Below are 12,522 nucleotides of genomic sequence, written 5' to 3' on the forward strand. Positions count from 1 at the left end.
CTGTTAGGAGCGTAGTCATATGGGATTTGTAGTACAGTTTATTGTAAGCGCTAGGATCGGGAAGCTTATTAGAGGAGAGACTGTCACGTGCAGCTAGGGGAATTATGGGTAGTGTAGTTTTTGTATTGGATTGGTGCGCAGTGGATGATGTCGAGGAGCACCCTTTTGGATATATTATGGAGTGCTCTAGGAATTATGGGAGATGTAGTCCTCACTGTCCTCCCTTCACAGTAGCCGCGGGCTTGAAGAGCGGGGAATAGCGGCGAATTAATGACACTGAGGTGGGCGGCGTTGTTGTGTACCATGTGACTTTTGCAATTAGATTTAATGACGTCTCCTGGCTCCGATAGGCCATGCCCCTGATGAGTCTTGTGACGAAACTAGTAGGGCGGAGCCTACGGAGCGAAGGAGACGCTAGCTGTTTGTGATATGCGCATATAACTTTTTTACCTTGTGAGTGCACTATTTTATATTTTTTTATTTTAGTAAACGGAATTACGCTATGTTGGGCCCTGTTTGAGTTCTAGGGAATAACTGGTTTACAGATACAGTGTGATTGAACTACATAATGCGCTTTGGCTGGTCTGTGCTGGGTCAGCGCAAACATACGGTGCGAGGCTTTATTGAAATCTGGTGGAGGTGCACTGGGTGTAATTTAAACTCAGGGAACCACTGGAGATTGAGCCTTAAAAGGGAGTGGTGTAATCATATATGCCAAACAGTATTACCCTAAGGCTGTGTGTTTTATTTGCATGACCTGAGCACGGAGGAGCTGCCAGTGGAGCAAAGTGGTTCGTGTGGATGTAATTGACTAGTGTCACAAGCGCTTATGCCGATCAGTTTTGGGTTGGCCTACATATCTGGTGAGCGTATATAGTTTCTTAACATTCACAATGAAGATGACAGATGAATGATGGACTTATGTACCTGGACTTTTTATGAAAATATATAACGGAACTGTTCTATTATATATGGGACTGAATTTTTTTCAGGATTATAGTTAGGTTGTTGTTGTTGAGCGCTATACCAACTTTAAGTACATATAGGCTATCCTGGCACCCTTGCTTTCGGTCGCTCTGCAGTGATCCTCAAGGAGGGTTCTCATTGGTCCAGTGGACTACTGGGGAGCCTCATTGGAAGCTTGAAAGATGCTTTGACGGAGTTCCCAGTATCACAGAGCAACGAGTGCCAATGAGGGGCGGTGTATATTGGGGCCGAATATCGACAGGGACTTGGTGGGGTGGGTACAGGCAAAGGATCAGCGACAGGCACAGTAGTCTGAAGGGTAGCCTTGGGGGGTCTCCTTAGTAAATTAATTGATGCATAACTTTAAAGCAATTGTCTAAGCTAGAAAAAAAAAAGATCCACTTACCTGGGGCTTCCTCCAGCCCGTGGCAGCCGTCCTGTGTCTTTGCCGCAGCTCCGTTTGCTCCTGATGTCCTCCGCTGGTGCAGCCAGCCTCGCCAGGTCGAGTTCCCTGGCAGCCCTGCTGGTCTATTTGGTTGCAGTAGTGTCTGAATCACACCAGAAATAAGCATACAGCTAATCTTGTCAGATCTGAATTAATTTCAGAAACTGATTAATGTCAGAAACACCTGATCGGCTGCATGCTTGTTCAGGGTCTATGGCTTAAAGTATTAGAGGCAGAAGATTAGCAGGATTGCCAGGGAACTGGTATTACTTAAAGAGAGTCTGAAGCGAGAATAAATCTCGCTTCAGACCTCATAAATAGCAGGGGCATGTGTGCCCCTGTTAAAACGCCGCTATCCCGCGGCTTAACAGGGGTCCCTGATCCCACAAATCCCCTCGGTGCAGCGGGGGAGCGCTTCCTGGTTGGGGCAGGACTAACCTCCGCAGCCCTGCCCCACGCGCGTCTGTCAGCGCGTATGTCCGCCTCTCCCCCGCCCCTCTCAGTCTTCCTTCACTGAGAGGGGCGGGGGGGGAGGCGGCGATGCGCCGCTGATAGACGCGACTGGAGGCAGGGCTGCGGAGGTTAGCCCTGCCTCCAGGAGCGACCAAATGTCTGACCAAGTCGTGCGGGGGGGGGGGGGGGGTATTTGGGGGTGAAGGGACCCCCGTTTAGCGGCGCGATAGCGGCGGTTTAGCAGGGGCACACATGCCCCTGCTAACTTTGAGCTCTGAAGCGAGATTTATTCTCGCTTCAGAGTCTCTTTAAAAGTAAATAAATATGGCAACCTCCAAATACCTCTCACCACAGTTGTCCTTCAACAAACACTTTTTTTTTTTTTACCGCCTTTTGACCTAGCACCCAGTCCACCATTCCTAACACTTCCCCCACCCCAACAATGACCAAAAGAATATGCTACAGTACAGGAGCCCTTATCATTTTCGGTTAAAGGTTTTTCTTTGTTTACACACTGTCAGCATTACCAAAAAGCTATATTTGAATTTCATTTCAGGTTCTTTGTCCATGTCTCAAGAAATGCCTGAAGACAATGATTGTAATGTAAGTGATTCTAATGTAAGTATTCTGCTCATCTTTGTATTACTGTATTGTTTACAAAAAATGTATAGTTTAAACCAGGGCTGTATTTAGGGTTTGGGCCCCCCTAGGCACACCAAACCTACGGCGCCCCCTAGGAGAACCTTGGCGGCGCGCGAAGCGCGCCGCGGCGAAAAGTGGGCGTGGCCACAGAATGCAGTGGGCGTGTCCATAACGCTGTGGGTGTGGCTAATTAAAATATCCTCGTAACAGTGCAGCCCAAAGTCAGTGGGGCCATGGTTTCTCCCTGGGTATGAGTAGAGTGACCTTAAAAAAGCAAGTAGGAAATGTCCCCCCCCCAAAAAAAACCCCACACATTAGCCAGTGTTCTCTCGCACAAAATAGTGGTAGGTATTAGAGTGTGAGCTCCCCTGAGAAAAGTCAGTAACATGACTGTTCTCTGCAAAGTGCTGCAGAATATGCCAGTGCTATATAAATACATAATAATATGGTAGGACATTAGACTATGGGAGAATTAGATTGTAAGTTCCTCAGAGGATAGTCAGTGACATGACTACGTACTCCGTGAAGTACTGCTGAAGATGTAAGTACAATATAGTACAGTGGTATGGCAGCATGATGGCGTAGTGGTTAGCACTCTCGCCTTGCAGCGCTGGGTTCCTGGTTCGAATCCTAGCCAGGTCAACATCTGCAAGGAGTTTGTATGTTCTCCCTTTGTCTGTGTGTATTTCCTTAAGACACTCTGGTTTCCTCCCACATCCCAACAACATACGATACAGATAAGTATAATGTTAATTGGCTTCCCCTAAAAATTGGCCCTAGACTACGATACATACATAGACATATGACTATGGTAGGGATTAGATTGTGAGCACCTCTGTGGGACAGTTATGTGACAAAACAATACATACTCTGTACAGCGCTGCGTAATATGTTGGCGCTATATAAATAATTAGTATAAGTACAGTAGCCAGGTCTATAGGTGTCCAAATGTAGACATACTATAGGTGTCCCCAGTATAGATATCCAGGTCTATAGGTATCCCTAGTTTAGGTAGTAGTCAGGGGCGTAACTAGAAATCACTGGGCCCTCTTGCAAGAATTTGGATGGGCCCCCCCCCCATAGGTGCCAAATAATCATAATGTGGCAGTGTTTCACCATAAAATAATCGCAATGTGTGCAGCATTTCAGCAGAGAATAATCACAAGTGTAACATTTCAGCAAAGAATAATCGCAATGTGGGCAGCATTTCACCAGAAAATAATCGCAATGAGTGCAACATTTCAGCAGAGAATAATTGCAATGTGGACAACATTTCACCAGAAAATAATCACAATGTGGGCAACATTTCACCAGAAAATAATCGCAATGAGTGCAACATTTCAGCAAAGAATAATCGCAATGTGGGCAACATTTCACCAGAAAATAATCGCAATGAGTGCAACATTTCAGCAAAGAATAATCGCAATGTGGGCAACATTTCACCAGAAAAATATTCGCAATGTGGGCAACATTTCACCAGAAAATAATCGCAATGAGTGCAACATTTCAGCAAAGAATAATCGCAATGTGGGCAACATTTCAGCAGAGAATAATTGCAATGTGGGCAACATTTCACCAGAAAATAATCCCAATGTGGGCAACATTTCAGCAAAGAATAATCGCAATGTGGGCAACATTTCAGCAGAGAATAATTGCAATGTGGGCAACATTTCACCAGAAAATAATCACAACGTGGGCAGCATTTCAGCAGTAAATCACACAGTGGGCAGCATAACACCAGTGGGCTGGCTGAGTACCTGGCTGGGTGAGCGGGTAGTGGGCTGGCTGGGTAGCTGGGTGAGCAAGCAGTGGGCAGGCTGAGTAATTAATTCAAGTATTTGTATAGCGCCTTTCTCCTGTCGGACTCAAAGCACTTGCGAGGCAGCCACTAGAGCGCACTCAGTAGGCAGTAGCAATGTTAAGGAGACTTGCCCAAGAAACTCCTTACTGAATAGGTGCTGGCTTACTGAACATGCAGAGCCGAGATTTGAACCCAGGTCTCCTGTGTCAGAGGCAGAGTCCTTAACCATTACACTTCCAGCCACTGCCTGGCTAAGCGAGCGGGCAGTGGGCTGGGTACCAGGCTGGGCGAGCGGGCAGGCTGGGTGGCTGGGCGAGCGGGCAGTGGGTTGGCTGGGTACCTGGCTGGGCGAGCGGGCAGTGGACTGGCTTGGTACCTGGCTGGGCGAGCGGGCAGTGGGCTGGCTAGCGAAGCGGGCAGTGGGCTGGCTGGGAAAGCGGGCAGTGGGCTGGCTGGGTACCTGGCTGGGCATGCAGGCTGGCTGGGAACCTGGCTGGGTACCTGGCTGGGCATGCAGGCTGGCTGGGTACCTGGCTGGGCATGCGGGCTGGCTGGGCATACGGGCTGGCTGGGTACCTGGCTGGGCAGCGGGCTGGCTGGGTACCTGGCTGGGCAGCGGGCTGGCTGGGTACCTGGCTGGGCATGCAGGCTGGCTGGGTACCTGGCTGGGCAGCGGGCTGGCTGGGTACCTGGCTGGGCATGCGGGCTGGCTGGGTACCTGGCTGGGCAGCGGGCTGGCTGGGTACCTGGCTGGGCATGCGGGCTGGCTGGGTACCTGGCTGGGCAGCGGGCTGGCTGGGTACCTGGCTGGGCATGCGGGCTGGCTGGGTACCTGGCTGGGCAGCGGGCTGGCTGGGTACCTGGCTGGGCATGCGGGTTGGCTGGGTACCTGGCTGGGCATGCGGGTTGGCTGGGTACCTGGCTGGGCAGCGGGCTGGCTGGGTACCTGGCTGGGCTTGCAGGCTGGCTGGGTACCTGGCTGGGCAGCGGGCTGGCTGGGTACCTGGCTGGGCTTGCAGGCTGGCTGGGTACCTGGCTGGGTAGCGGGCTGGCTGGGTACCTGGCTGGGCAGCGGGCTGGCTGGGTACCTGGCTGGGCAGCGGGCTGGCTGGGTACCTGGCTGGGCACCTGGCTGGGCAGCGGGCTGGCTGGGTACCTGGCTGGGCATGCAGGCTGGCTGGGTACCTGGCTGGGCAGCAGGCTGGCTGGGTACCTGGCTGGGCAGCGGGCTGGCTGGGTACCTGGCTGGGCAGCGGGCTGGCTGGGTACCAGGCTGGGCAGCGGGCTGGCTGGGTACCTGGCTGGGCATGCGGGCTGGGTACCTGGCTGGGCAGCGGGCTGGCTGGGTACCTGGCTGGGCAGCGGGCTGGCTGGGTACCTGGCTGGGCAGCGGGCTGGCTGGGTACCTGGCTGGGCAGCGGGCTGGCTGGGTACCTGGCTGGGCAGCGGGCTGGCTGGGTACCTGGCTGGGCAGCGGGCTGGCTGGGTACCTGGCTGGGCAGCGGGCTGGCTGGGTACCTGGCTGGGTATGCTGGCTGGGTACCTGGCTGGGCATGCGGGCTGGGTACCTGGCTGGGCATGCGGGCTGGCTGGGTACCTGGCTGGGCATGCGGGCTGGCTGGGTACCTGGCTGGGCAGCGGGCTGGCTGGGTACCTGGCTGGGCAGCGGGCTGGCTGGGTACCTGGCTGGGCAGCGGGCTGGCTGGGTACCTGGCTGGGCATGTGGGCTGGCTGGGTACCTGGCTGGGCAGCGGGCTGGCTGGGTACCTGGCTGGGCAGCGGGCTGGCTGGGTACCTGGCTGGGCAGCGGGCTGGCTGGGTACCTGGCTGGGCAGCAGGCTGGCTGGGTACCTGGCTGGGCAGCGGGCTGGCTGGGTACCTGGCTGGCTGGGCGAGCTGGCTCCTGGCTGGGTAGCTGGGCTGCAGTTGCCAGCGTGTCCTTCGCGCTTCTCCCGACTTGCTCCCGCCCTCCAGCAGAGTGGCAGACATGATCGTGAACTCTGTATGCCGCCGCCTGGTCTAGTGACGTCACTAGACCAGGAGGCGGCATGCAGAGTTCAGGATCATGTCCTGACTTCCTGACTCCTGTCCGGCCGCTGCCACTGTGCTGGAGGGCGGGGGTGAGAGCCCCCCTCTCCGTCTGTAGGTGCGCTCTCCGCACCGCCCCCCCCCTCCCCCCCCCCCCCGGGCAAGTAAATAAAAAAAAATTTAAAAAAAAAATTATGAATAAAAAAAAAATAAAAAAAAAGAAAAAAAAATTATTGAAATACAGGTGGCCGCCCCCCCCGAGGACCCGCCCATGGCACCGGCCCACGGGTGCCTCTTAATAGATACGGCCCTGGTTTAAACTAAGCAAACCTTAACTACTGTATATTCCGGTGTATAAGATGACTAGGCGTATAAGACGACCCCCCAACTTTTCCAGTTAAAATATAGAGTTTGGGATATACTCGCCTTATAAGACTACCCCTCTTCCAACACACACCAAATAGAAATTAAAAAAACATCATGCGCTGGTGCTACTGGTGCTGTAGTGTATGTGGTACCCAGTATTTAACAGTATACAGGTGAATAACTGGTTGGATTGGTGAACTCTCCCTAAGCGGATTGGTCAGCTTTCCTCGTCTCCCTGTTTATCAGAGCATTATTTAAGAATAGATTGTGCTGTGCCCATAAAACAGGCCTCTTTCACCTGTCTGGCCCGCCCTTGTATCCTATTTACCTCCTTCTCTCAAGCTCTCAAAGCAAAAAACTGTACTTTTGGGAACTTGTAATGCAAATATGATAACTGTATGGCATATAAAAAGTAGGAAAACATGTTTTTATTGAATATTATGTCAGGGTTTTATACCGCTTTAAAGCGGAACTGAAGATTCGATACAAATAGTTTCAGTTACCTGGGGCTTCTCAAGCCCCCTGCAGCCGTCCTGTCCCGCGCCGGTCCTCCGTGATCCTCCGTTCTCCCACCGTGGTGCAGTTCCGTTAACGCCGACTTGTAAGTCGACAGCAACTGCGCCTGTGCAGCCCTGGCCACGCGTATCCTTCTTCACAGTAACACGAAGAAGGTACGTGTGGACAGGGCTGCGTAGGTTCAGTTGCTGTCGACTTACAAGTCGGTGTTACAAAACTGCACCGCGGCGGGAGAACGGAGAATTATAGAGGACCAGCGCGGGACAGGATTGCTGTAGAGGGCTAGGGGAAGCCCCAGATAAGTGGAACTGTTTGTTTGTATCAAATCTTCAGTTCCGCTTTAAGAGCTACATAAAAATATCAGAATATCAGAGCAAATATGAACAGATCTTACTGATTTTAAAAAATTAGTTATTAACAAATAAAAGCCCAATAAAATCAGTAATAATAACAGATAACCCTTGTTAAAATTAAGGAGACATTTTTTTTAAATTTTGTGGGAAAAACACCTTCCCATGAAGGTATAGCCAAACTCTGGGCATTTTAATTCCTGGCCTGGGTTGGCTGGTCAATTAATGGGTTTAGTGTTGAGAGTAGGTGGGGATGGTTAGTTAATAGGGGAGGGTTAGTGTGAGAATTATGGTACAGAGGGTTATTATACTAATTGCATGATTATGAATATTCTAGTATTGGAGATAGAATATCTGTAAAATTACCAATATTCTACTATTGGTATTACCGATGCCCATTTTTCCTTGCACCTTTTTCCCATGTAGCCCCCCCCCATCCAAGTAGGACTGCCCCCTGCTGATCCTGCAGCACTGTACAGCTGTTAGACAGGTGCTCTTTTATTGGGAGCAGAAAGGTTGTCACAAATGTGTAGTATTACGAATTCATTAACATCAGTAATAAAGATTTGTTTTCTTACTCTAAATTTCAGGATGGACAAAGTGAAGATACCGATGTGGAAGGCTTTCCCCCTGTAAGTGATACACTATACAAAAGATGCAGAGTTTAGACTAGTGCTGCCCACAATTAACTTTTTTGATGAAGCTATTGTTTTATGGGGAGGTGGAAGCCTGCATGCAGCGAGTTAGAATAACGCGATTGGTTACAACGCAGTATTGGGAACAGCCCCATAGAATTGTATGGGCAGTGCGTTGACATGCAGAATCATTCTGCAACATAACTGACTGTGAATCTGTGAACAGGGTCTGAATGTACCTTGGAATTAAATATTCATTTCTGTAAATGTGTGTTGTTAAGTACACTTAGCTGTTTTCATCTTCCAGGATCTACAGCCCAACGTAGAAGATACATCAAATGAAAGTACAGCTACAAATGCAGGGTCAGCATCGCGACCAGCGAATTCAGATGCGGAATCTGGCAGCCCCAGTCTTCTCCATAGAGATGCAAATACTTCACAACCTCCTGCAGATTGCACTACAGTGACGACTTCTCCAACCGAACAACCTGATAACCCCATAAACCAAGAAACGTCATCTGATACAGGAAAATGCATAGATACATTGCAGCCTGCTAATGGGCGAAAGTTAGTCTCCACCAATGGTGAAATAACAGCAGCTACACAGTATCAGGGCTTAAGAAGTGGAATAAGCAGTGTGGCCGCAGGACTTGTGGCCATTAGTGATAGTAAAACCGTAGATATGAACCCTAGGAATATCCAAGCTGTTACTTTATATGAACATCCTTCAGCCCCTTCTAATCCTAATGTATCATTAACTGAAGAACCCATGAATTCTAATTGTATGATGAGCTCCTTGGAGACAGAGCAGCAGAAGAACTCTTTTAATGTTAACAAGAGTCAATCATCTAGTATCCCACAATCAGCTAGCATTGACAGACCACCCAATGAACCGCCTATGAATTTTTTGAGTATGAGCAGTTCATCGGATGAACATCCTGTTGAACTTTTAAGGATTAACCAGACATCAAATGAACAATCTGCGACCTCTTCACTTAAAAGCAGGTTATCAGAGGAACAATGTTATCCAGGTACTAATAAGACATCAGATGAAAAGACAACACAGTCATCCTTAACTGGAGGGGCACCAGTAAGACGATGTTTAACATTCCCTGAAGAACAGGCACCAGGGGCTTCCAGTAAACAAGGCACATCAGAAGTACATTCTGTAGACTCTATTACTGGAGTTAGAATTGGGCATTCTCTTGACAAGGAGGTATTTGCCCCAAAGACAGTTGGCTCTTCTAAAGCCGATGTTTCTGCCCTTGCCAAGAAATTGGAAGATTCATCTACTGCCAGTGAAAAAGCTCCTATGACTTCCTATACGTCCCCTGATGTCAGCGATGTTGTAGCATCACAGCCTGGAAAGAGAGCAGAACGTTTGCCTTATCTTACTCCACAATTAAAGGAATTGTCAGATCAGCTCAGGCAAGGTATGTCTTATTTGATTTACAGCTTCAAGTGTATCTGTATTACTTCTAAAACATAGTATTGCTCTCTGCTCCACCAGTGAAACCCCTGGCAGCACAGAGCCCTGACACAGCCTTCTGCATCTGCACTTCCACTTGTATGTTTATTTCCTGGCAAGCTGGAAGGCTACCAGTAAGGCCCCAAGCAGGGGCATACGAGAGAAATAGCCGCCGGGAGACTTTGGCGCAGGATACTGCCGGTATATGGCTTATCCTGTTCCCGCACAAGTCCCAGTGGCGTTAATTACTGTTCCCCCTTCAGGTCCATGTGGATGGTAGGGAATGATGTAATTTGGCTTCCAGCTATTGCTGGCGGCCGAATTACAGTATTTTAAAAGTAACTTCAGCTTAGACTTTTGACGGCGCCAAAGTTACTCACTGTGCGCCACTATAGCCATAATTTCTATTACGTCTATGGTGGCCCCGGCTGTGCCCAAATCTCCTGCGCTATAATCCAACTGTTTGCCGGCAGGGAGCTTGCTTGCTAACAGCTCTCTGACGCTATCAGAAATATCTGTGCATATATATCCACAGATTACAAGATTGGGGCATAAACTTGCATTCCTTGGAAAAGAGAAAGGTGCATGGCAGGTGCACCATATCTCAGTGGAAGCAACAGTGATCTAGTATTCTAATCTTTTAATTGCTATTTCTAGGACCTTTCTGCACAGTGTTCCAATTGCTATAGCTGAGATAAATTTACCAGATTTGAAAATATCAATATTGGGTGACAAATACTTTAAATACTCACGTATAAGCCTAATTTTTCAGCACAAAACATGTGCTGAAAAGTTACCCCCACCGTTTATATGTGAGTCCGTTGAGCAGAATGGATGGTGGAGCAGGCTTTGTTACTGGCAGTGAAGCATAAGGATCTTGCACTTGTGATCCTGCTCTTGCCAGCTGTCCCCCTGCTGTGTCCATGCCCTGAATCCCCTGCAACATGGTGTGCAGAGTGCGCTGTTCAAGACTACCTGTGTCCCCTGGCTTGTGGAGCAGAGCGTGCAAGCAACGTGTCAGTGGTGCAATGATCGGGGATTTTTCCTGTGTGGCAATCGCTGTGTCTCATATCTATGACCCCATCTAGTGGCATCTTGAGACACAACTATCATCCTTGTGGCACATTTGGCTATGGTGAGGGGTGCCGACTTGTACTGGGGGCACATCTGGCTACTGTGGAGGGGGCTATACCTGGGAGGGGGGTTATATGCGAGTCAATCACTTTCTCCTGGTTTCTACGGGAAAAGTGGGTACCTCGGCTTATACACTGGTTGGCTTATATGCAAATGTATATAGTACTTAAAGTTTGTGGCCACCTGGCTACTTCCACTGGTGTCTGTTTTTGCAGTTTGAAAACATTTTTTGATTCAAAGTGGAATGTGTTTTCCTTTAGAGGCTTGTAGCATTCACATTTTCGCATTGCGTTTTCTTTTTCCACTGCATGCTGCATTTTGTGCTTCCATTATACTTAATGGACGTGCATTTTCAAACGCAATACCCATGTGGTTCTCTGCATTTCTGTTCACTAGGAAATACAGCACTAACACAATCAGAAATGTGTGACTGTGGACAAACAATGCATATAGTATATGGTTCTTGGTGCATATTAAAACATATCTAAATGCATTGCATTTATTTTTTATCACTACAAACCCAGTTTGCCCAGTTTGCAGAATGACTTTAGAGATCAGAGAATCACCATATTGTATATTTGTTGTACCTGCTCTACTAAGTAGGGTTTTAGCAATGCATACATGTAAAAAAGTGCCAGGTATAAAGGGCACCAGAGTTAGCCACTTCCTATTACCAATATTCTATTAGTTAATTACGATACTAAAATATGTGTTATCTTTACCTATATTTTACTTTGACCTAACCTTACCCTATTCTCACACCGAGCCCACTATTGATGCCCAACACTAACCGATCCCCCCTACTGCTGCCTAACCCTATCCTTACCCACGCTAACCTTAACCCCACCCATGTCTAACTCTTTAGACCTATGCCTGGCACCCTATACTGGGGACACCTATGCCCGGCTTCCTACACAGCCTATGCTTGGCTACCTATACTAGGGGCAACTATGCCTGGCTTCCTATACCGGGTGCACCTATACCTGACTACCTATACTGGGGGCACCTATACCTGGCTACCTACCTATACTGAGGGTGTTTAGGTTTTTTGGCTGCACTGCGGCTATAATGTGCGGTGCAAATTGTCAGGTGACGTGCTATAATTTCGAATGGGGGGGGGGGGGCGCAACGGCACAAATCTCAGGAAGCAAATATCAGGCAGCAAAAAGTCTAGTGGGACCCCTCCCCCTTGTTGGGGGAGTTTACATTTCCAAGTTAACAAGTTCCAAGTTAACATTTCTGTAGCTGTTGCTCATTCCTAATCAACTTGGTGGAATTTTAGCCAATTTCTCCTCTTAGAAGAACTTTTGGGCTGTTTGTGAAACTGTGAAACTTACGTATATTGTCCGGTGTGCTTCTTTTCTGTCTCTTCTGTAACTCTGTGTTACTGATTTTATTCATATCATTTTTAGGAGCTTTTTCTACAAAGTTCAGCTCCATGATTCCACAGGTATGTATTGTAGTCTTAACAGGACAAATCTATTAACTTATAGTCAGCCTATGAAGAAACTGAGTATCACTTAATGGGCATGCTTTTGCTTAGCATCATAGAAAAGCTTCTAGTATTTTTTCTAAATAACATCACCTTTGGGGTAGATTTATCAATAGCAGCGCAAGAAAAATTAGTTTCCAAAGTGAAGCAGTTTCTCCGAACAAACTATCACAATCTGGGTATGTCTACTCCATGTTTGTGCCCTTGCAAGTACATTTCATAGTGA

General features: G+C 48.6%; 1 protein-coding gene across 13 annotated transcripts in view; it reads left to right on the forward strand.

The window, feature by feature from the left end:
* PHF11 (PHD finger protein 11) overlaps positions 1–12,522 on the forward strand; it is a 208,515-nt gene that overhangs the window by 133,621 nt on the left and 62,372 nt on the right. For 12 of the 13 annotated variants that reach the window (XM_068267137.1, XM_068267142.1, XM_068267145.1 and 9 more), the window contains 4 exons: positions 2,421–2,482; positions 8,158–8,199; positions 8,510–9,635; positions 12,217–12,254. In XM_068267137.1, coding sequence (XP_068123238.1) covers positions 2,421–2,482; positions 8,158–8,199; positions 8,510–9,635; positions 12,217–12,254 — 1,268 coding nt within the window. The remainder of the gene's footprint in view (positions 1–2,420; positions 2,483–8,157; positions 8,200–8,509; positions 9,636–12,216; positions 12,255–12,522) is intronic. The other variant, XM_068267139.1, reaches the window with a different exon arrangement.

The sequence above is a fragment of the Hyperolius riggenbachi genome, chromosome 2, assembly GCF_040937935.1.
Source record: "Hyperolius riggenbachi isolate aHypRig1 chromosome 2, aHypRig1.pri, whole genome shotgun sequence".
NCBI lineage: Eukaryota > Metazoa > Chordata > Amphibia > Anura > Hyperoliidae > Hyperolius > Hyperolius riggenbachi.